Source organism: Dipodomys spectabilis, unplaced genomic scaffold (assembly GCF_019054845.1).
Source record: "Dipodomys spectabilis isolate Male_0828 unplaced genomic scaffold, ASM1905484v1 ptg000157l, whole genome shotgun sequence".
Taxonomy (NCBI): Eukaryota; Metazoa; Chordata; class Mammalia; order Rodentia; family Heteromyidae; genus Dipodomys; species Dipodomys spectabilis.
The window spans coordinates 5,962,457-5,987,720 of NW_024870834.1; the positions used below are offsets into that span (position 1 = coordinate 5,962,457).

At 49.4% G+C, this 25,264-nt stretch overlaps 1 protein-coding gene across 1 annotated transcript in view; it reads right to left on the bottom strand.

Annotated features, from left to right (window-relative positions):
• The window catches only part of Rin3 (Ras and Rab interactor 3), an 88,759-nt gene that overhangs the window by 45,977 nt on the left and 17,518 nt on the right, over nucleotides 1–25,264 (bottom strand). Inside the window, exons 2-3 of the mRNA XM_042692727.1 lie at nucleotides 19,856–20,063; nucleotides 9,029–9,146 (exon numbers count right to left, since the gene is read on the bottom strand). Of these exons, the coding sequence (XP_042548661.1) occupies nucleotides 9,029–9,146; nucleotides 19,856–20,063 (326 nt within the window). The remainder of the gene's footprint in view (nucleotides 1–9,028; nucleotides 9,147–19,855; nucleotides 20,064–25,264) is intronic.

Below are 25,264 nucleotides of genomic sequence, written 5' to 3' on the forward strand. Positions count from 1 at the left end.
GGTAGAGAGCAAGCCAGGCATACTGGAGGCAGTGGGAATGAGGCATGTGGTTGTAGACAGGGATGTACAGGTGATCGCTCTTCCAGGAGCCCCTGCTCGGTGAGGAAATGGCTCTGAACGTACAAGAACATGAAGGAAATGTGCAACCCTACCACTGGTTTAAGACGCCTTGTAGGGAAGACAGGCAGGGGGGAGGGGATGCGGTCAGCCTGATACAGCACAAGTGCCCCCTGCTCTGCCCGCCCCTCTGCCACTGTAGCTATAGTGCCTTTCACTGCTGTTACAATGCACACGCTCCTTTCAGGGAACCCGATTTTATGATGACGTTAGTCTTTTACCTGCTAGTATAAATCTGTTTCATGAGTGAAGAATCTTCAGAGTATTGGCTTTTTATGAAGCACAGTAGAGGGTGGTAGAAATAGCTGGTAGGGTTAAGTGGATGGCCCAGATGCAAATGTGATCTCCTTTCCATGTTGCAGTGGTGTGAATACCGGTAATCCCTGCTTCTGCCCCCAATTCATCTGTGGTAGCCCAAGAAACTAACCCATATTGCAACAGGATTAAGAGGTAGGGTCCTAGGAGGTGAGGAGGTGGTAAGTCACGGGAAGCTACCTTCAGAAGTGGGATTAGTGTCCTCATTAAAGAGTGCCGGTCTATGTGGGGTGGGGTCTTTAAGGGCATTGGGCCATACAGGTTCCTCTTTTGGGAAAAGGATTAAGTCATTTATTTGTTTGTGTTAGTTTGTTTAATAGTACTGGGATTAGAACCCCAGCCCCCTGCATGGTAGGCAGGTGCTTTGTCACTAAACTATATCCTTAGCCCCAAGGTCCTTATGAAAGAGGACACTGTGATCCACCTCTCCACAGGGTGGCACCATCTTGGTGCAGAGACCAGTCCTCACCAGACACTGGAATGGAATCTTGGTCTTCCCCGCTTCCAGTAGATATAAATTTCTCATCTCTGTCAATTGTCCAATCCCGGGTGTTTTGTTATAGCTGCACACATGGATTCATGCTGAGAGCTATGACAACCCATGCCTATGACAAGAAACCCAGGGCACCAGGCCCGGCCCTCCTGTCAGCCCTCAAGAGAAAGGGACTCTCCCCCCAAACAGTGGGGCCCTGTAGGTGGCAGTCCATGTGCACAAAAGCCCAGGCCACCGGTGACACCAACCAACCCACTTCCTCCTCTGGCCTCCAAGGGCCTGGGCTTGGAGATGGGCCTTCTCCATGTCTGTGAGCCTCCTTCCCAGTCCACTTCCTCCGAGAAGAACCTACTCCTCCACCAGAACTCTGCCCACAAGTCCTGGAGAGGTACTGCTGCACCTGGCTTCTTACCCAGGGGGCTCCCTGTCCTGTCCTGTCCTCCTGTCCTGTCCTGTCCTCCTGTCCTGTCCTGTCCTCTTGTCCTATCCTGTCCTGTGGCTGCTGCAGAGCCTGCCCCTCTCCTTAGCTCTCAACCCCCATTCCTGGGCAGCCACCATGCCATCAGCCAAGGCAAGTTTCTGCAGTCCCTCCCTCCTCGGCCTCTGTCCTGGCAGTCTTGGTCACCTTCCATGCAGTGTTTCTGAGCTGTCAATCTCACGGGCTACTTCCTGTTCCAAACCTTTGTGTAAGGTGATTGTCACAGCCCTTGGCGAGTTGGCGAATCCTTCAATTCCAGCCTCCTCTTCCACTGCCTCACCCCTAACAGACCTGGGCCCTGTCCACGTCCTCCGGCCTGCCTCTGAGCTCTGAGGCAGGCTGACGTTTCAGCTTCCCAAGCTGCTCCTCTTGCACCACTTGCTTGCTCTTCATCCTAATGATTCTCAACTTCCAAGGCCCAAAGGAGCCCTGGGTTTATTGCCCTTTCAATCAGTCTGGTGAGGGGGTGCGCTTTTTTGTTTGTTTTGAGACAAGGTCTCATTCTGTAGACAAGATGGCTTTGCATTTACAATCCCATTGCCTTAGCCTCCCCTCATACCTGGATGACAAGCATGCACCTTGACACCTGGCTTGAGTCATGAGCTGTCATGCCCCAAGCACACACTCATAGTCAAGCAATTTGGACAGTCTTCCCTACAGGGATTAAATACATGTGTGTCTTGTTACTCTGCTGAGTCAATGCCAGGGGTCCTGTCTCAGAGAGGCCGTCATAAGTACCTTCCCTGAAAAGCCATTCAGCACATACTTAATGGCAACAAAGACTTTGGAATGTTTCATTGTTAGAGAAAGTTCATACCAAAAGTTTTAAGTGGATGAAGGAGGACTGAAAAATGACTATGATTCAAAATCTATTTAGAAAACTTTACCAAGGCCAAGTACCAGTGGCTCACCCCTGTAATCCTAGCTACTCAGGAGGCTGAGATCTAAGAACTGCAGTCTGAAGCCAGACTGGGCAGGAAAATGACACTCTTATCTCCAATTAACCACCAAAAAGACAGAAGTGGAGCTGAGGCTGAAGTGGTATAGAGTGTCAGCCTTGAGCAAAAAGCTGAGTGTACAGCCTTAGTACAGGCACATACAGAGAGGAAGTTTGCCAAAATTTTACAAGAAAGATTTTGGAGTGAGTTGTCTCCTCCTCTCCCCTCAATCCAACTTCAGGTTTGCATGGTAAAAAAAAGAGAATGGTGAAATCAGAAGGAAGTGAACTATGGCTATTTTTGCCCATCCCTCCATGGGTAATGGGCTATAAGAAATGTACTGGTTTCTTGGGCTGGGCAGGGCAGGAAGTGAGGCTGGGAGGTGTGATCTGCATGTTAATTCTAGCTGCTAATGTGAATTCAGCATTCATTACACTTGGGCTGGAATAGCTGTTGCAACCTGCAGCTCCTGTCTATGTCCACATGCAGGCAAGGGGGGCCCAAGCCTTGTGCATGCTAAGTGATTGGTTCCTCTTCATCATCCCATCTCACAGATTGGCAGCCTGCTGAATATTCCAAGAAAAGCCCAGAACTGTCTGTCTTTGCAGCACTGTCCATCTTTCCAAAGCTCATGTTCTTTTTTTGTTTTTGGTTAGTCGTGGGGCTTGAGCTCTGGGCCTGGGTACTGTCCCTGAGCTCTTCAGCTCAAGGCGAGTGCTCTACTACTTGAGCCACAGCGCTACTGCTGGTTTCCTGGTGGTTCATTGGAGATAAGAGTCTCATGGACTTTCCTGCCTGGGCTGGCTTTGAACCGTGATCCTCAGACCTCAGCCACGTGAGTAGCTAGGATTACAGGCGTGAGCCACTGGTACCTGGCTCAAAGCTCATGTTCTTAAAAACAAGGTTTGCAGCCAGGTATTGGTACTTGTAATCCTAGATACTTAGGAGGCTGAGGTCTGAGCCTCACAGTTTGAAGCCAGCCTGGGCAGGTAAATCTGTGAGATTCTTAACTTCAGTAAACTACCAAAGAGTTAAAAGTTGAACTCTGCCTCAAGTGGTAGATCATTAGCTTTGAGGAAAAAGAAAAAAAAAAAGCTCAGGGGCAGCCTCCAGACCCCGAGTTCTAGCCCCAGGATTGGCACACAAACAAAATAAAACATAAATAGGGTTTGCATTGATCAAATGCAAGATCCACAAAGATCCAATTGACAATACTGCTTCCAGCTAAAAGGTTAAGGCTACCTTCTCTATACCAACCTTTCCTTTATGAATAATGGTTATTATTCAGCAGACTAAATCTGTTGATAGGCTTGGTCCATCTTGATTCAAACACAGATTAAATGTCATTCCAGTAACTCAGGAGCACCAAGAGAAATCCAAGGCATCCTGGGGACACTCTGCCCTAGCTATATACTCTACTGCCCAGGAGGACGCACCTACAATCTTTCCCTTGCTTGGGTTAAAAGTCCTGCTACAGGACTTCCTGCTACAGTGGTGGTGATCACCAGCCAAAGAGTATGAAGGGGTCACCATACTTGCCCTGGAGACAGTACCCACATCAATGACTTGATCTAAAGTCACACACCCAAGAGTGGGAAATTTGGTCAGGTGAGGAGACATCCTACCTGAGCTAGCCAGGTAGGTGCTTTGGAAGCCAGGAGTCAGGGAGATGGAGGGAACAGCAGGGAGTGAAGTGGGCTGAGGCTCTGACAGTGAATGCCAGGTGGTGGCACTTCCTGCATGGGCCATACCACACCACTCCGTCATCACTGCCTCCGGATTCCTCTTCCAGAGAGGGGCTAACTGTTCATCCTCATCCTCCCTCCTCCCCTTCCTCTTCCTTCCCACCCTTTCTCCTCATTTCTTTCTTTCTTTTTTTAACAGCCATCAGGAAAATGGCATCCATAAATATGCCATTGTAACCACCTTCTAAGCACATTAACAAAAAAGTAGGTACAAGTTGAACACCCCCAACTGGAAACTGGAATACTCCCAAATCTCAAACTTTTAGAGCCAACACAAGTACAGCTGACAAACTGCAGTCAGAAGGCTAAAGTGCCAAAACATTCTAAGAGTTAACCTTCAGGCTATGTGCCTAAGATACATCTTGAACATACGGGACAATGAATGTTTTGTGTTTATGAATGTTTTGTGTTTAGACTTGGATCCTGTTTCCCATAGTATCTCTCATTAAGTATACATAAGTATTCCAACCCCCCAAAAAATCCCTATGTCCAAAATACTTTTGATTCCAAGCATTTTCGGTAAGGGGTACTTTTGTTGTAGTCTTCTCCTGGCAAGATGGCCTATTTCAGACACCAAGGGGGCAGGGCTGCTACCCAGAGGCCTGGAAACCCTCATCCATTGCTGTCTGGCTTCATTACATATGCCTTTTGCCCAGCCTCTTCTGTTGGTTCCCATTCCTCATGCACTTCTTGTTCAGAAGAGAGTTACTTTCTCTCCATGCTGGATGCACATATACACAGAAGGATTATATATATATATTCCGTCCCATTGGTGGCTGACCTGGCCATGTGACTTGGTTTAGCCAATGAGATGCTCAGGGAAGTGGTGGCTGCCGTTTCTAAGTGGAACCTTCCAGAGCTATCATGAAATTCTGCTTTCTCTCTCCTCTCTCTCTCTCTCTCCCTCCCTCCCTCCCCCAGGTTCTCTCTTTCTCTCTCCCTTCCCCAACCTATGTTGCTCTTCTAGTTGCACTAAAGCATAAAGACATTATTGTTAAAAGCCTCAGCCGGCCTATCACACAAGTGAGAGATATACTCATGTTGCTTTGGGTACACAGGTCACATACATACATGCACACTGGTACATCCAAGTTATTTCTGTGCGAGCCACTGGGGTGTAAGGTTGTTTGTTATGGCAGCAAGACTGACTGCCCTGAACTGACTGGCTCAGTGTTTTTCAAAGAAACTACAGAACACTCCAAGCTCCCAGAAACACAGAAGTGGTCAAAGGGAATGTTTGGTGTGGGGCCTCAGCGGAGGCTGACCACTCACTTTCGGGGCACCCCCTTATCTCATCCCCTTCCTCTGCTCTGGGTGGGGAACCCCAGTGTAGGCTCCAGGTCCAGGCCTGGGCCTTCCCCTGACCACTTCCTCTTCAACCTACCCCTCCCCCGCCCTGGCCACAGTGGCTCAAGTCTCAGGCACTCTGGACACATTGGCTCCTTCCAGAACTCTCTGAGGGAGGCCATCTTTGTCCTCACAGACAAGGACTTGGAGCCTGAAGAGGCGCCGTCCCATGCCCTGGTCACATAGGAAGACTCAGCGCTGGGACTGAACAGGCTCTGTGGCTTCCACAGACTGTGTTCTTCCCACATGGTTATGGGTATGGGACAGAACAGAGAGAGTGCAGGTTGGAGCAGTGAGTGACAGACCACTTGCTGGCTCCTTGACACTGTCTGGCCTTTGCTCTAGTGGTAGGCCCCAGGGAATGGAAGTATGGGACAGAGCAGACAAAAAGCACAGGCAGCCGGGAGCCAGTGGCTCACACCTATAATCCTAGCTACTAAGGAGGCTGAGATCTGAGGATCACGGTTCAAAGCCAGCCCCGGGCAGGAAAGTCCGTGAGACTCTTATCTCCAATGAACCACCAGGAAACCAGAAGTGGCGCTGTGGCTCAAGTGCTAGAGTGCTAGCCTTGAGATGAAGAGCTACGGGACAATGCCCAGGCCCAAAGTTCAAGCCCCATGACCAACCAAAAATAAAAAATAAAAAGCACAGGCACGCTTAATGGATGTTTATGGACAATGTGCTCAAACAAGGATTGATTAGAAAAGTTAGGTTACATGAAATTTTTTGTTTGTATTTTGGTTTTGGGGTGTGTGTGTGTGTGTGTGTGTGTGTGTGTGTGTGTGTGTGTGTGTGTGTGTGTTGTTCTTGGGGCTTGAACTCAAGGCACTATCCCTGAGCTTTTTTGGGGCTTGAACTCAAGACACTATCCCTGAGCTTTTTTGCTCAAGGTTGGTGTTCTTCCACATGAGCCACACCTCCACTTCCAGCCCCTCCCCTTTTTTTGGTGGTTAATTGGAGGAAAGAATCTCATGGACTGTCCTAACCAGGCTAGCTTCAAACCGTGGTCCTCAGATCTTAGCCTCCACAGTAGCTAGGATTACAGGTATGAGCCAACAGTGCTCAGCCTGAATTCTTAAGTTTTAAAATGGAAAGTGAAATTCTACCAGGAGGTAGAATTCTACTGGTCTGGGAGGAAGACAGGACTCAGGGACATAAGCTCTTTCCTTCCTGAAAGTTCTGGTGTGTCTTGGGATTCATGGAATTTTTTCCTTTTTACCATATCAAACTTTACTCAGGTCCCTGGACTTTCTCCTAAGTTACTTTGTGTGCTTTCTTGTAAAAATCCAGTTTTAGCAAGACCATCCTACCCCTGCTATCTGACTGACCTCAATATCAGACCAAGTGTTTCATCTACTGGAAGTCAGGTGGTGTCTGTCCATCTTGGCCTGTCTTCAGTGAGAATGTCATTAGGTCAGAATGACCTAAGAATGACTCCTTACCCTCTCAGCTTCCCCCGAGTTATTTTCCATCCCCCAACCCAACTGTTCCTTGGTCATCAACTCCCACTTGCCCATGCTGCATTCCAGATTGGGCCAGTTTTAAACTGAAGTTCTTTTTACACCCATTTTTAGCCTGTTAACTACTGCCCAATTCTGGTTTTTCTTTCATGAGCTATTAATTGGAAATGAGTCATGAAATCAGATACAGTCTCCTGGACCTGTGTTGTATTTGGGGTGCAAAGACCTAGAAATGATGGTGGAGGCGGGGATGGCAATGTGGGAAGGGCACAGGCCCAAAGGAGAAAAGCAGAACCAGACAGGGCGCTGGTTTGGCTTATTTCCCCTCTTGATTTTTTTCAAGAAACTTTGGGTCCCTGCCCTTGAGCAACACTCCCTCCTCTGGTCCTAGAAACACCTACAGACAATACCTGCTGCTGGCCACATAAGAAAGAACTCAGGTTCGTGGAGAACAGTACATGTACCTTCCTTCCCCCAAACAACCTCATCTATAGTTACCATAAGACACTAAGTACTTGGTCTGCGGAAATATAACAGTCCTATCCCTCTTAGAGAACCCTACTTTCTTTACCACTCCTTCTTTACCCCTCACCTCTAGACTCTACTCATTTAAGTTGGCTATACACATGCCTATATAAATGAACAGCCTGTCCCAGTTCTACTCTATCTGCCCCAAAGCACGCCCCCCCCACCCCCCCCCCCCCCCCCACACACACAGGGGGCAGAATCCTGGCAGCTCATGAAAATCTAGGTTGTCTGCTTTTTCTTAAGTACGTGTGTGGACTACATTTCCCAGGCTTCCTTGCAAGTAAGTTTGATCAGGTGATTGAGAGTTCCTGCCAATAAAATGTGAGCAAAAGGGGCACACCCACTCCAAGCCTGGACAGTAAGACCTACCCTCAAGGCTCCTCCAGGATCTTTTCCCTTCTAGCATGTAGGATGCACTAAGCCCTAAGAAACTGGAGGCCACATGCTGAATGTGCCAGAGCCTTTGTCACCCACAGGTTCCTGTCGAAAAGGAATCTTGCATATGCGCAGAAGGTAGCGTCTTCTGGGTGAAAGTCCTTACACCCAGCAAATGAAGCTTCTGTATGTCCATGTTCCCCCACCATGACTCTCCACCTGACATTGCTGTCACTTCTCATCATCTGCTTCAAATTATAGTCCTCCCAATCTCTACGTCCTGAGCAGAGCCAGGACGTAGGCAGAGCCACTGGCTGTGAATATTTAAAGAGACTTCTTTAATGTGACTGTGCTTCTGACTGGGCAACATGACTTCTCAGAGGATGCCAGCAATGTTTAGAACATTCCATGGATTTCTCTGTTAACACCTGGTATACACAGGCTTGGTCATGAGAGGAGGAAGGGACTGGTTGATGCTGAACCCAGAAGTCTAGAGAGGCCCAAATCTGAAAATCTTATCCATCAGCAAAACCCCACCCCAGCACCGGAGACCCCACACAGCTTTCCATCAAGGCCCAGGCCTCCTTTGTACACACACATAGCGCATTTGCCTTTCAGCCTGCACTTGAACCTCACAAAGCTTGGAGACACACATAGGCACGGGGACTGTATGTCCATTGGACAGAAGGGGATGCTGAGGCTCCACAGAACCAAAGGACTTGTCTTGTCACCATTTGTTTTTTTTTGTTTGTTTGTTTGTTTTTGGGTCCGGTCATGGGGCCTGAACTCTGGGCCTGGGCACTGTCCCTCAGCTCTTCAGCTCAAGGCTAGCGCTCTACCACTTGAGCCACAGTGTCACTTCTGGCTTTTTTTTCTTTTTGCTTATGTGGTGCTGGGAATCGAACCCAGGGCCTCAGGCATGCAAGGCAAGCGCTCTACCATTGAGCCACCTTCCCAGCCCCTCTTATCACCATTTGTGTGTAGGCTAAGATGTCACTGGGACCAGGGGTGGGGAAGGCAGACATTTTCTTTTCCCCTCTTTTCTTCCCTCTCTCTAGCACTCAGGTCTGGCCAAGGAGCATCAGCAGGCTGAACGAATTTTCATTCTTTGACTTTTAAACACAGTGGGTGTAGAGAGGAGAGGCTGTGGTTATTATGGGTTATTATGGCTGCTGCTGCTGCTGAGAGGGGGAAGTGAGCTGGAGGGGGAAGAGGGGAGGACGAGGACTTACTGGATCTTTCTTCTCTTATGGTGTACTCCAGCACCTCAGAGGAGCTGTCATCCAGACAGTGGAAGTGAACACACAACACCAGGTGCTTCGAGCCGCTGTCTCGGCGGACGAGGAACGTCTGAAATGGAAGAAACAGAGTCAGCTCCTGAGTCAGACTTGGGTGGAGGCTAGAAAGACCACAGTAAGGTGGAAGTCAGCTGGAAGGTTCCTGAAACAAGGTGGGGGGGCAGCCAAGCACCCCTGAAGACCACCCGGGGCTGCCACTTGGACCTGGCTCACAGCCACATGGAGGTTCCTTGAGTCTTTTTCTCATTGGCTTGCCTAATGTGTCAATCACAAGGCACTGCAGATAAGGGAGTCTGGGCAGGGAGGGAGGCTCAGCATTCAGGACCTCCACCTAAGATGCTGGCTCTACACTGTGGGGCTGGCTTTGAAGTGGGGGTTCAAGGGGTCCAGAAAGGCCTGGGACTACAGGACACTGGTTTGCCTCACCAGGGTTGACTATACATAAGGAAGTGAGCTGGGGTTCAGGCTATTGAATTTGGGCCTGTTATGCTTTAAGGTCTCTCCTTATGGACTGCAAGTTCTGCTTGATGAGGCTCTGCTGCTGGGCCTCTCTCTACACTGACAGAAAGACGCCTGCCTCTAGGTCAGGATGCACTTGTGCTTTAGTAAGCAAGGGTCATGCCAGATGGTGGCTCTAAAGGGCCTGGGCATTAGTTCTGCATCAGGAGGTGTTGGGGGGTGGGGGGGGGGCAGTAGCCTCCAGGGCTGATCTCTGGACGGGCCTCTCCCTGTCTGCCACTACCTCTGCTGTTTTACAATGCCCTCTTCAGTCTCTAGTGGTCCTGCCCAAGCTTACCCCTCCTCCTCTTGTGATGCCTTCTGGAATGTCCCCAGCTACCTGCAGCACAGATACTCAAGGACAGAAGGGCTGAGTCACTTTCCCCATTTCTCTCAACCCATCCTCCCAACATACACCGCACCTCTGGAGTCTGAGGTCCCCCTGCTCGGTCCCCAAGCCTATGGCTGGAGTATGACCCAGTCCCTGAAGGCAGGGACACGGTCCCCATGTGGGCAACTCTGGAAGAACACTTCCCGTTAGGCTCCAAATCCTGCTGCTGGCTACTAGTGATAGAGTGAGATCATTGTAATTGTTACTAAGATGTATGGATGACACCTTCCCCGCCCTGGCTGCCCCACGCCCGAACACCAGAGCACTGGGTCTCATGATCCCACTGGCTTCTGTAGCGATTCCTGTTTTACAGATGGGGAAACTGAGGAAGAATGTGGCAAGAAATACTTCTGACCACTGTGTAGAGTATAGTGCTGGAGCTGGGTTTGAGCTCAGGCCCTTAAGACTCTAGAGCCTGGACATTGGACCTCTACCCCCATTCCTTGCCTTTCTCTCCAGGTCTTGGGCTCTGTGAGTGTGTGAGGGCATTGGAGGAGTGGTAAGGGTGAGTCTATTAGTCCCTGCCTGTGGCTGTGTTGGGAAAGGAGGTTAGTTAGCCCTCTCCACAAGCAGGGGAGAGTCACGAGAGCATAGGACCAGGTGCGGGCAGAGGGAGCCAGGAAGGGGAGATGCCAGCCTGGGAGGAGCCCTCCTGCGGGCTGGGGGCCAGCTGGCGCTCTTCTACTTCTCCCAGCCCTGCCCTGGGCTCAGAGGAAGCACTCGGCTCCCATCCTTTCTTCTGCTTAGGCTACACAGACCTGAACTTGAACTGCCCTTCAGGCATGGCTTGTTTTGTCTCTTTTCTAAAGGTTCAAGGCCCAGTGCCTCCTCATCCATCAAACCCATGGAGAGTGGTGGGACAGGCGCCAGGGTGTGAGCGACAGCAAGCAAATGGGTATGATAAAACGTGGCTGCTCTTTGTGCTTGACTCCTGGCACAGCACTGTGAACCCCTGGGGCTTTCCTGAGAGCCAGGGCAGGACTCATTCATAAGGAGGCCTTGTGAGAGCCCCCAAGATAACACCGACGGGTGACTCCCGGGAAGAAGCTGGTCCCAGGGAACAAGCAGGATTAGAGCACTGCACCTCTCGGCCACACCCTAACACTGCGGAGGGGAGCAGGCTGGAGACAGTTCCCCCATAGAGCCCATGATTTAGTCAGCGATGATGAGGACATCCAACCTCTGATGTGGGAGCTCAGGGGCTCCTTGGCTGGTGACAGGGAGAGAGAGAGAGAGAGCGCTGCACCCAGCTTCTCAGAGCAGGGGAGCTTTGTACCCGACCTTCCCCAGATCTCACCCCACATCTCCCTTCCATTTGGTACTTCCTGAGTTCTATGCTTTGTAATAAAGCTGTCATCGGATCATCAACCTTTCAGGGGGCTCTGTGAGATGCCCTGTCACACTTGAACAGCTGCCCTGGGAGCCCTCAAATTGCAAGCCATGTTGGACCGAAGTGTGGGTGGCCTGGGACCCCACGTTAACTGAGGGACCCGGTGTTCTCTGGATGGGGTCAGAGGTCCCAGTTGCCACCAGGAGCTCACACACAGGGCAGGGCTCCCCTTCTTCTCCACGGGGTCATGAATCACACCAGAAGCAAGGATACCAGGTTCCAAACTCTGGATCACATCCATTAGGGTGAATTGATCAGCAAGGTTTATTTTTTCCCCCAAATTAAAATAAAACAGATGAAAATAGAAGACCCTTGCCTACCATAAGGAGGGCTTATTATTAGCAAGAGAAACCTGTATCATGGGCCAGGACCCCAGTGTAACAGGTGCTGTATTTCTACCCCGAGACTTACCTTTGCCCCTTTGTATTTGGTCTCCCTCCCCACCCCCAGCCATTGATTGTCATCTAATTGGCTCATTCACTCCCATTACATAACTACTTCTAGAACTTTCCACCTTAGCCACAGCTAATCATGACTATCCTGCTCACCTCTGCCAGCCTTCCTCACAGTTAGAGGGGTCCAATAAAGCACATGGAAGAACATTTATTCTCTAATAAAAAGACAGAGAAGAAAGCACATTAACTCCTCTCTGAATGGGTGAGAGGTCTGGAGCAGTCTTGGCCATTCTGTAACCATGAGGAAACGAATCTGGAGATCAAAAGCTAACATCTTGATGATGGGGGGCAGAAGGGCAGAAAGAACTTGGAACGGAAGCCATCACTGAGTTTCTTTGGGCTCAACCTCTGGATTTCTCCTTGGGTAGGGAAGAGTACCCGATGGCTGACACTACCGTCATGCCATGCTGTGGTTTGAAGCCCCGGCATTGTTCCCACCCACGGCATTCTGGGAGCACGCCATGCCTGTGCCGCACCGAGCTGACAACAGAGTCAGCCCCCCTCTGTCCTCTTCACCCCTTTTCTCCCTCTGTCAACTTCTTCCTCCCACCACAGCCTGACCTAGGAACTATCAGAAAGCACAACTCGCTGTCTGCATCTGTGCCAACTCCTGGTGCCACGCCCACTCCGAGGTCCAACTTTCTTCAAAGCTAGGTAGGCTTCCTCCATCCATCTCCCCCCAAAAGCCCAGCGGGAGGCTGGCAAGAGCTCTGGGTCGTGAGCAGAGGAATGTATGCCCTCTCCATTTCTGAGCGAGTCTGTTCTGTGTCCCTTAGCAGGTCACTGGCTCTCTCTCAAGCTGGCTTTTTCTAGGCTGTACAGAAGGAGAAAGGCTGATGAGACACGAGTCTCCTTCCTTCTAGAAAGTGCTCTTCTAGATGTACCGCTCTTGGAGTGTTTCACACACACACCCCCGATCAGAGCTGTACATTGAGGCACTCCCAGAGGGACTAGATTCCTTCCCTGTCTGCCTTGGTCCAGTGTGAGTTTTAAAGGCCCAAAATGTCAGCCACAGCTGGGACAGAATTTGCTTGGGCAGAGAATTCTGTAGCGACCTCACCCTCCCCATCCCCCGTGCATTAAAAACCCAAAGTGAAATAAATGCACTATAAATGGTTTGGGCTTTAACCATCCATATTTTGGCCGGCACAATCAGAACCGTCTGCTTTTCTACTTTCGCTATTTTAAGACTATTTTTCCAGTTGTACGGGGAAATTTCCCACCATGCCATTAAAGCAGGGACAGAGGTGGTCAGTTTTTCAAGACTGCAGAGCTGTGCGGTGGAGGTGGGTGGCTGTAGCCAAACAAAGCCTACAGGACACACATGGACATGGTAGCCACCCTTGAAGTAAAGGCCTTACCAGAGCCCGCAGAGCTGCCAGGATCTCTGAGGCCTGGAACTGGGAAGATAGGATACATTGCTCTTCTCGCTCAGTCTCTAATTTTTAACCTGGGGGAGCTGAGGCTCACCTTTCCAATCCTTTAGAAGGGAGCTGGAGCAGGGTGCTGAGCTGTTTCTCAACGCTGGTTGTTGATCTCAATTACCCAGAGAACTTTCAAAACACACTACTGGCTTTTCTTACTGAAAGTGCAAGCAATCGCTGGCTTCAGATGGGAGAATTAACGTCTCTGGTCCAAGAACGGAAGGCAGGTTGGGTGTGGTGTCACATGCCTGTAATCCCAGCACTCAGAAAGCCGAGGCAGAACTGGGAATTCAAGGCCAGCTTCGGCTACAAAAGTGAGATTCTATCTCTTTTTAAAAAAATGGAAGGAGAAGGAGAGATCCGAATACTCAAAGCCAAAAGTACAGATCTACACAAGAGTAGGAGGGGCATGGTGGGTATTCTGACTCACAAGCCCAGGGCTCCTGTAATTCCCAGCAGGTGGTTTTGTTTTGTTTTGTCTTTTGGCTTCAGGTGGGAGATTTACAAATTATAGCTTGTAAAGCCAAACCCACAGGACGCTCACTGCTCACCTGGAGCTTGGCTACACATAGCAAAGCTCAACCAAAGAAGTACTGACTTCTAGGTATAAAGCTGAGATACTGCTTTGGAGGGTTTGTTTGTTTGGTTTTTTTTTTTTGGTTGTTATTGTTTGTTTTGGTGGTATTGAGGTTTGAACTCTGGGCTTCAAACTTGTTATGCAGGTGCTCTATCACTTGAGCCCTGCTCCCAGCCCCTTTCTTGATTTTGTTAGTTTTTCGATAATGTCTTGAGTTATTTTTTGCTAGGGCTGGCTTGGGTTCTGTCAATGACATTATAGACACATATTATGTATGTCTAACTTGTCTGAATTAGGGTTCTCACTAACTTTTTGCCTATCGTTGGCTTCAAAGTGTGATTTTTTCCCCCCAGTCTCTACTTCTCAAGTAGCTGGGATTGTAGGCATGCACTGCCACACTAGGCCTGATAATGTTTTTGTTTCTTTGTTTTGTAGGTAGGAACTTGAGCTAGACCTCTAGTCAATATTGGCTTATAAAAGTCCCTGTAGAGCCAGGCACCAGTGGCTCACGCCCGTAATCCTAACTACTCAGGAGGCTGAGATCTGAGGGTCACAGTTCAAAGCCAGGGTGGGCAGGAAAGTCCATGAAACTCTTATCTCCAAGAAACCACCGGAAAATCAGAAGTGGCGCTGTGCCTCAAAGTCATAAAGCACTCGCCTTGAACACGAAAGCTCAGGGACTTAAACTCAGGCCCCTGAGTTCAAGCCCCAGTACTGGCACCCTGAAGGCAGTCAGTTGTGAATTGAAGACAAGGCTTCACAACATGGTGGCCAGATTACTCATGGCAGGCCCCTCCTCATCACCGGCTGGGTGACCTCACTGCAAATGGAGATGGGGCCTCTGCCATGCATGCTTCCTACGCACCCAGCTATCCTGCAGCAGCGATAGCACCTCGTCCCCTGGCCTGGGCACTGGGAAGGGAGCAAGACAAGGCCTCACCAAATACACTTGTCAAACGAATAATATTGGAGTTAGTGTTCCTTGCAGGAAGGAGACTGTGAGCCTCCTGCATGCTGGGCATGGGGAGATTAACACAGCACAGCTTGGGGAGGGGAAGAGGTGTCTATGAGGGTGTTTCCGAAGGTATCAGATATAAGGGCTCTGAGCTAAGACTGTTGGGAGGCCTAGTTGGAGGAAGTGGGCAGCTGGGGCGCCCTTACAGGGTGTGTCTTGGCTTTCCCGCCTACCTCTTAACTCCTATCTGCTTCCTGGCTGCCAGGAGGCGCGTAGTTTTCCTCTGTCAGGCCTTTCCACCACGCTCTGTCTCACACAGGCCCAAAAGCAATGCAGCCTGCTGACCATGGATTGAAACCTGTGAGACTATGAACCAATGTAAGTCTCTCCACTGGGCACCGGTGGTTCATGCTAGAATCTGAGTTACTCAGGAGGCTGAGATATGAGGATTAAGGTTCAAAGCCAGCTGGGGCAAGGAAGTCCAAGGGACTCTTATCTTCAACTAACCACCAAAAAGCCAGCAGTAAAGCTGTAGCCCAAGTGGTAGAGTGCTAGCTTTGAGCAAAAATAAAGCTCAGAAGCAGCACCCAGCCCCAATACTAGCGCCCCAATACTAGCACCCCAATACTAGCATACACACACACAAATCTTTCCACTTTATTGTTTCTCTTAGGCATTTGCCATAGTAACAAAAAGTCTGACTATCACACTTCATAAGACTATTCTCCAATAAAAGGAAACAACTGTCCTTGGAAAAGTGGCTGACTCCCAGACTAGGGCTGGTAGAAAGACAAGGTACTCACATCAATCCACAAACAAAGGCCCAGACACACACACATTCGCATGCATACACATACATGCACACTCACTGGCAAGCCACTTGAAAGATTCCCAGTGATCAAAGATAGAGCAACTTAAACAACCACACAAAGTGGAATAGTATTATAACCCCAAGTGTCAAGTAAGAATCCACAGTTCCATGGTGATGCCAGCAAGTGACTGGATAAATAAACAGGTGAAGAAGAAGAGACAGATGCCTTAAGCAGAAGAATGAATCTCAAGTCACTTAGGTGGCTATCTAACCCAGGAGACAGGGTAAAACCTGCCATTCCCCCTGGGGTAGGGGGAGGCTAAGCGGGGTCTATACAGGAGGGACCCGGTATGGATCACACAAAATGATCAATATAGGCAGAGCATCAATATAGCCCAGAGCATCCATTAAGAAGCATATGAGAGCTAGACACTGGTGGGTCTGTCATCCTAGCTGCTCAGGAGTCTCAGATCTGAGATTGTGGTTTGAAGCCAGCTGGGGCAAGAAAAGTCCATGAGATTTATCTCCAATTATCCAATTAACCACCAAAAACCAGAAGTGGAGCTGTGGCTTAGAGTGGTGGAGTGCTAGCCTTGAGCACTAAAACTCAGGAACAGTGCCCAAACCCTGACTTCAAGCCCCAGATCTGACATGCACATACACACATACAGAAGGAGGAGGGGGAGAAGGAGGGGCAGGAGGAAAGAAGCAGCATATGAGAATTATTTGTGTCTGTCCCATCACGAACCAAATGATTGTTCTGACTCTGTACAACCCTTGGCCTGGCCATCTGTCATCCTGTTGGGAGGCCAGTATGGAAGGAGGAGGAAAAGGTAAACGACAAGGTGGAAAACCCCACGAGCAGCAGCTCAGCAGTTGAGCAAGTCCAGCACCTCCTGGGAAAGCTGTTTTGACACTAGTACCTTCCATCCTAAATGACTAGAATGGCCCTCACCTGTAGGTCCTTCTGTGAGTCCATCCAAACCCATCCAAACCACTGCACAAATCCTACCGAGCCTGGCTGCTCCTCGGGAAAGTCTGAGAAACTGTCCCAACGCAGAGGAAGCTAAGGAGACACGATGACTTCGTGGAATGTGTGTCCGAGATGGAGTTGGGAGGAGGTGGGGGAGATAAACAGGGCCTTAGGTCAAATCTGATGGCATCTGAAGGAAGTAGGCTTCAGTTAACTCCAGGGACCAAGGAAGTTCAATGACTGGAGGCCACAGTTGCATAGTTTGATGATTTGTTCGCACAGATTCAAAGCTAGTGGGGGCAGGAAAGTCCAGGAGAGGCTGCACGTGAAGATCAGGGAAAAAACACTCTGCTCTGTCTTTGCAGCTTCTCTATTATGCTAGAAATAGCCTAAAAAGTTAGCAAATCAAACAAAGGTAGCATTCGATGACCTTGTTGCTAGATACACACAATTTTTTTTTAAATGCTCCTGTGTTCCCACATCCTTATCAGAGAACAGGCTGCAGGGAAGGGAGGCAGGGACTGGGGAAGGAGGTGGGATGTGGTCAAGGTCACTGGTTCAAGGCCTGCTCTGCCTCTCCAGGTACCACGTGCTGTCATAGCTCAGGTCTCCCAGGGTCCTGTATCTTTCAAAATGATGATGTCATGGCCCCGATGGGAATTCCACAGTTTTGTAGAAAGGCTCCTACACAGCAAAACCTGACTTCAGGTAAGTGAGTGACCATCTCTGACCTGGAATTGGGGACATTAATTACATCTACCTGTGAGGATGAAATAAAATTCCACATGCTATCCATCTTGATCTGTGTAAATACACTCTATCATGTTAGTACAATGGGAACAAAGAAGCCCAGTGATGCATTGTTCAGCACAGCTCTGTCATTAAGCAACGCAACTATATTTGGACATAAATGACTTCCTCTTGTAGACTCAATATCAAAAAAACCCATGTAACTGCTGCATAAACAGTTGTTATGCTGTTTAAAGAATAAAATCTCTACACATGCAAGCACATATGCAATCTCCTTCAAATATTTCCCATCTATGGTTGGCTGGATTTGTGGGTGCTGATATGGAGGCCCAACTTCATTTCCGTTTCTTTCCCGTGGCTGGCTCCCTTGTGGAGGGCTGTTTGGCCTAGCTAAGACCAAACTCCAATTTCAGCCCTGCAATTCACTAGTCATGTGGTCCAGCGGACCCGACCTCCCTCCCATCCTGAGGACTGTACCTTTGACTAAGTGATCACAACTCACATACACCCCAGCTTGTCCCAGAGCCCCTGAATGCTCCTCACTGGCCCAGACCCACCCCCACACAGAGTCTAGACACATACCTTCATATGGCCAAGGAAAGCTGGCCTGCTTCTTGGGCCTGTTTCTAGATAGCAGGGGATAAGCATCCCCTCAGAACCTCCCAGAGGAGTAATAGCTGGCTGGACTGCCACCTGGGCCTGCTGAGGATACTGGCTGTGCAGATCCAATAAAACTGAGCACAGCCATCTTAGTTTGTGTTAAGTCCATTCTATGAATAAGGCACCAACTCACCATCTGAAGCCTCCCTTCCTGCAAAGCTCTGGCAATAACATCAACAGCAAGGCTTCTCTCCGTACTACACCCTTGCCTCCCTTTCCTTCCTGCCACTCACCCCTCCAGAAAACTGACCTAGCGGCCAGCTTGGCCCAAGACAACTGTCTGCCTTTACCCAGGAGGCCTCGTGCCACCTTTCCCCCTACAGCCCCAAGCTCCATGGCCAGACTCTGTGCCAGGGGAGGCTGGGACTTTGCCAGAGACCCAAGCGTTTCAGTCATTCCAGGTTGCAGGTACAACTTCCGACTCAAAGAATTTAACCTAGTCTGGGGTGAACGAGTCTGCCCTGCACCTAGAACCCCCACACATATCTGATCATGGGCTCCTTGCAGGATAAACCAGCACCTAGGGGAGAGCAGGTGTGAGACAGGAGTCCAAGTGTCAAACCAGACACAGTGTGCACTAGGGCACGGGAGCACCCAGACAGCTGGGGTTCAAGTCCCAGCTCTGCCAGTGGCTCACTGAGTCCCTCTGCAGCGAGACCTTGGTCATAGGGGTGCTGTGGGCATACCTGGGCTAGCTCACGAGCAGGACAAGAAGCAAGCCCGGAACACAGGGGGTACGTCCCAAGCAAGCCCAGCACACAGGGGGTACGTCCCAAGCGCAGTGGCAAAGTGGGCAGCATGGACTAATGGAGAGGAGGCTTTCTTTTGGAGAAAGAAACGGCCCTGGAACTGGAGGAGGTGGCGTCTGCTCAACACCGTGATGGTACAAAAACGCCACCACCATGAACATGTGAAGTGTTGTTTTTCTGTGATGCAAATTTCATCTCAGTTTTAAAAATAAGCCTTCTGGGAAGTGGGCTGGGTTACAGTAGGTGGAAATGACATTTATGAGGCTTATTCACTTCTGTCCAGCTTGGGTAATGGACATATAGATGTACCACTTTTATAATTAAGCAAATTAAATTGCTCTTTAGGAAAGGGAATAACATAAAAGAAAACGTGTATGGGGATGAAAGTAACACATGAGGAGCTCTGGTTCATGTTTTATCATCGATCATCTATTTTTTCCCATCTATTTGTTATGTCTATCATCGATCTGTCTGTCTGTCTATCATCTACACATCCACCTACCATCCATCCTTCTATCACCATCCATCTTTTACTTATCCATCATCTGTCTGCCCATCTCTTTATCCATCCATGTCTCTTTCTAGGAGCATAGGCACTCCTGGGAGGAGTGTTAAAGCCCCATTATGTGACCAAAATAAGGCTCAGAAGACTTGAACCCAGCATCCATAGCCTGACTCCAAAGCATTTTAAAATTATACTTTTATTCTCTTTAAGTAGTTGCATAAAAGAATGACCATTCATTCCCCAAACATTTCTGTCTACCACACCACCTCTAACCTGTGTTAAGTATTATCGGTGGGTCTAAACCATGTTGGCTCTGACATTCTGTGGTCTCCAACACCAGACCCAGCTCTCCAAGCCAGAGCAGGCTGGCATGGGCCTCCTCACAGGACCAGTCTTACCTCCTAGGTGCTAGATGCCAAGAAAGCCCTTATCAAACCATCCCTGTTCCCCAAGCAGAAACCAGTTGGCCCACAGTTGCCACTGTTGATTCTGGGAAAATACTGTGGCCAAGTTGCAGATCGAGGAGGGAAAAGAAAACAGACAGTTAGTGCTGTGGAGGCAGCTGCTTCCTTACGAGGAGCATGGGAGCCCCTGGCAGCTGCAGGGGAGGAGAGTGCACTCACCCCAGCCGCCTCCCGCTGCAGGATCCTGGCTGCCTCCTCCTGGCTCAGCCTCATCTGCAGCCACACGGGACAGGTTTTCACTAGCTTCTCCAGGATGCTGATACCTCGGTGAGGCCGGGGACTCTTCAAGGTAGATGACCGAGGGAGCCCCGTGCTGTCTTCCTCTTTCTTTTCCTCTCCTTCTCCTTTGCCAACATCTGGAATAGGACTGAGAAACAAGATCAAATGACCAGCTCGTCCAGCAACTGGCTGAATAAGGGGGTGCAACAAAACGATGAAATTCAGCTCCCTGTGCTTACTTATTCTATGTGTGCCCAGCCAAGGGGGTCAGGGAATACAGAACGAATACCTTGTTTTATGGTGGTCATCAGAAAGCAGATGGAACAGCATAAAGAAGGACTAGATTGGGAATGCAGTGCCAGGGGTAGTTCAGGAATGCACAGGTGGCATTGAGTAGAGCCTGGAAGAAGGGCATGTGTGTGTGTGTGTGTGTGTGTGTGTGTGTGTGTGTGTGTGTACTGGTATGGGGGGCTTGAACTCAGGGCCTGAGCAACTGTCCATGAAGCTGTCTTGTTCAAAAATGGTGCTCTACCACCTGAGCCACACCTCCACTTCCAGCTTTTCTTGGGTGGGGTTGGTTAATTCGAGATAAGAGTCTCACAGACTTTCTTTCCCAGGCTTGCCTTTGAATCTCAATTTTCAGATCTCAGTCTCCAAGTAGCTAGGATTAAAAGTATGAGCCACAGGTGCCTGGCTAAGAAGAACACTTTTAAAACTTCTTAATTGGCCAAGTGCCAATTAAGTGCCGGTGGCTCACACTTGTAATCCTAGCTACTCAGGAAACTGAGCACTGAGGATCTCAGTTTGAAGCTGGCCCGGCCAGTTCTTTGAGACTCCTATTAACTCCCTTCCTGCAAAAAAATAAAATAAAAATGGAGCTGTAGCTCAAATGGTAGAGTCCTAACCTTGAGCAAAAAAGTCAGAGACTGGGCCCAGGCCCTGAGTTCAAGCCTCAGTAAGGACACACACACACAAAAAACCCCACCCACCACCATCAACAGCAATTACAACAAAAACCCTTCCAAAATTCTTAACTGTCAGGCAGTGAAATGCACCCTGACCACATCTTTACAAGTCTGTACTCCCATATCTACCACCCAGACTAAGAGACCTGTGCTGCCCATGCTGCAGCTATTGGCTCTTAAACACAGATGGTCTGTACAGAAAGGAATAATTTTTTTCTATTATATATAATACATGCATAATACATTACATATATATACAATAACAAAATAGTTAATTATATATTATATTTATATGTTGAAATATTATCTTAGGTACGATTAAGTACAACTTATTAAAATCAATTTTAATGTGGGCATTAGAAAATTCTAAATTACTATGTGGTTTGCATTATACGACTATGGTCAAAGACTATGGACAATGATGGCATGGAAGATTTCCAGAAGGTTCCTTTGTATTCCTCCCAATACAACAGTCTGTACTCTCACCCCTAGGATGTGTTACCATGTCAGAGTGGGGAGAGGAAGAGGATTCTAGACTCAATAAACAGCAAAACTAAACTACTTCCTATTGTCCCTCCCTGTGCTGGTTTAAGAGATTTGGACTGGGGAACCAAGACACCCCCTCCCACAAGACCCCCTCCCTACACAGAGCTGGGAAGGAGACCTCTTGGGCCCTCGGATCCTAGGATGGGCTATGAGTTGTTTGCACTCATTCTCCCCGTGGAACCAAGTCTCTCCCTGAACCTGCAGGCTGGAAAACCTAATCACACAGAGCTGGCACCAACAAACCCAGGAAGGAAGAACAGTGCCCCTGTGTGTTAAGAGTCTCTGTGACGTTGCCCAGGGGTGACACCCCTTCTAGAAGCATTCAAGGCATTTGTTGTAAGGACCAGCTTGAAGGTAGGGAAGGGACAATGGAGCCTGGATGAGCCCAGTTGAAGAACACAGGACAATGGATGGGTGATAGGACCCAGAAATCCAGACTGAGGAGACCACACTTCCCGCAGGGGAGGGAGGGGCCCGGAAGTGCTGGGTCAACAGGTCCAGCTGTGTCCTATTAAGAGGCTGTTTTGCAGGGGCCTGACAGGAAGGCATGGGGGTGGAGGTGGGAAGGACTTGTGAAGAAGAGTGTGAGCTTGTGTGCAGGGGGTGTGAGGAGGTCTCCACATACAGCCTGTGGCCGCAGTAGGTGTGTCACTCAGCACTGGCGTCCACAGCCTGGGCTCCATGCAGAAGCAAGAGCTGGAGCACTAGGAAAATAGGGGGTCCCAGGAAATGGCGGGAGTCAGAGGGCAGAGTGGGCATGCCTGCTTGTCCAGGACTGTGGACTGGCCAAGTATCATCTGGAGGTCAAGACGGGGGTGGCCCAGCTGGCACTGACCTGGCTCTCCAGTCCCAGCACTTCCTCTGGGAAGGCAATGGAAAAGAGGAAGACCAGAATTACCCAGCAAAGAGGCATCCTGGGGCCATTAGGCTCCTCCAGCCCCACCTGGAAACACGGCAATGTGGAGGGCACAAAGCGCCTTTCAATCAACATCCTGGCTCTGCTCTAGGCCTTCCCCAGAGGCTAGGCAAGATCCTGTTCCAGCTAGCCTGCGCCATTTTCTCAGTTACTAACAAGTCTGATCCTCTCAGGGCCTTGGCTTCTTCATCAATATGATGGTGTGTGTGTGTGTGTGTGTGTGTGTGTGTGTGTGTGTGTGTGTGTGTGTGTGTGTGTGTGTGTGTGTGTGTGTGTGTGTGTGTGTGTGTGTGTGTGTGTGTGTGTGTGTGTGTGTGTATGTGTGTGTGTGTGTGTGTGGAGGGGGAGGGGGATAGGGATGAGAAGATTCTATCATCTGCTGAGTAGTCCTTGGTAGGCCCTGCACTCTTCCCAGGTTTCTCCTGTAGAATCTGAGGGGCGGGGGGCGATGAGGGAGTTCACCTGAGTCACTCCTGCCACAACCAGCTTCCCAGGACCTACAGGTGTAGCTTCCAGGCATGAACACAATGAAATGAAATGAAGGAAAAGAGGAGACCACTCCCTCCCAAAAACCTTCATGACATTTCCATTCCGCGAGAGAGGTACTGCCGAGGGAAAAAGAAGGACCAGGGAAGTGGGGAAAGCCTCCCCCTAGAAGGTGAGTTTAGTGAACTAGACATCTGGATAGAGGTATCTGGGGGAGGACGTCCTGGCAGAAGGAAGGGCAATCTCCCAGACCTTGAGTGACTCCACGGGGGGGGGGGGGGGGGGGGGAGGGGGGGGGTGAGAGGGGCTAAGACTAGAGGGGAAGAGGCCGGCCCAGCAGTCTCAGGAACCAGTGGAAAGTTGGCTCTTAAGTTTCTGTATTCAAGCAACTTCCTCAGAACCCAGAAAGGGCTGGGCCTCTGGCTTGCTCACTGGCCCCTACAGCAGACCTTGGGCTTCCTGAGCCTAGGAAACCTGGGGTGCTTGCTGGGTCTTTGAGGATCCCAAAAGTGAAGCCACGCCCTCTCCCCCACAGCTTGGTGAGATACCAGGTGCTGCTACTCAGCATGACCAATGGAAACTGCCAGGCTCCAGTGTGAGTCACTCCCCCAGACTGTGTTATTGTACTTGTTTGTGATCGTGTCCCTTTCTTGTTCTAGAAATCTCCATGGCTCCCACTGCCTGAAAAATCCAGATCAGTTTCCTGATATTTAAGGCATTCTCTTTATAAGCCCCCATTTCCATGGCTCCTCTGTCCATCACCTCTAACAAACTCTGCACTTCCCCTCCCCTCATTCTACCCTGTCACTTGCAGACTGGGGGGAGGGGCTGGTTCTTCCCCCAAGATCCTCTCCAAACAGTAGGCAAAAGTATTAGACCAAACATGAAAAGCAATAGCATAAAGGAAGATATCAATTAGAATGCACCATCTTTTCAGACTTCTGTGTATTGGGCTGGGGGAAAATACAAAAATATCTATTTAGCAATGTTAATTTTCCCATACATGGAGATAATAAAACTATCCTTCCTCTAGAAAAAAAAAACTATTTAACAGAAGACAAGTAAATCATTTTTTTTTTAAAAAGGGTGAGGACAAATGATTGGAACAGATTCTGCAAAGAAGACTTACAAATGGGGCTGGCAAGGTGGCTCAGTGGCAGAGCGCTTGCCTTGCATGCCTGAGGCCCTGGGTTCGATTCCTCAGCACCACATAAGCAAAATGAAAAAAGCCGGAAGTGGCGCTGTGGCTCAAGTGGTAGAGTGCTAGCCTTGAGCTGAAGAGCTGAGGGACAGCGCCCAGGCCCAGAGTTCAGGCCCCACGACCGGACCCAAAAAAAAAAAAGAAGACTTACAAATGGGCTAATAAGTGGGTTAAGGACTCAAAATTCACGTTCTTTAGAGACATGCAAATTTAAACCACAATACAGCAACCAATACAGCCACAAAAATAGCTAAAATTAAAAAGACTGATGATACCACAGGTTGGTGAGAAGAGGCCACCCTCAGAACTCCCATGGAGCTGTCCCTAAAGGTCCATGCAGATGGAGCCTGCCTGCTGTTCTCAGAGCCCCTAGGTTTGCTTCTAGCCAGTGTGATCCCTGCTCTCGGCTCTGGTTTAACCATTTGTGTATATATGTCTTTGCTTAATAGGCTAACTGTGAAAAATGAGCACAGTGTCTGTTAAGGACTTAGAATATGCAATGCAGTAAATGTTAGCCAATGTTTTTCTATTCCTCTACTTCCCCAGTTGAAGTTCTCTTTCTGCTACAAACTTTGATGTTAGGTGTGACTCAGGCACATATCTGTGGTCTGCTTGTGTCAAGATAACATCTTAAGTTCAAGTACACAGGAAACATGTAGACTGGCATGAACATAGACACAATCACCAAGAAAAGCCAATTTTCTTGGCAGTGTACCAACCAGCAGGAGGCCATCCCCCCACTCCCTCCCCCATGCATGCCTTGAACCCAGCTGGTGGCCACAAAAAGACACCAGCTAAGACTGAGGTCACCCCAGACACCTGGCAGGGATGAGCCTCCACACTGTGCTTTCCAGGAATGGCCAGCACCTGCTACATGACAAAGTGGTGGCTCTTAGGACCAGGAGGAATCTGTAAGAAGTCAAAAGCTGCAGCCCAACCTGGTGCTGGTAGCTCATGCCTGTAATCCAAGCTATTTTGGAGGCTGAGATCTAAGGATCAAAGTTCAAAATCATCCCAGCAGGAAAGTTCATGAGACTTATCTCCAATTCACCACCAGAAAACTGGAAGTGGCACTGTGGCTCAAAGTGGTAGAGCGCTTGTCTTGAGCAAAAGAGCTCAGGGACAGCACCCAGGCCCTGAGTTCAAGCCCCATGGCCAAAAGAAAAAAAGTTGCAGCCCCTGGCCTCCAAGCAAGGTCTAGATGAAAGAGGAGCAGCTGAGGCTGGGGCTGGTCT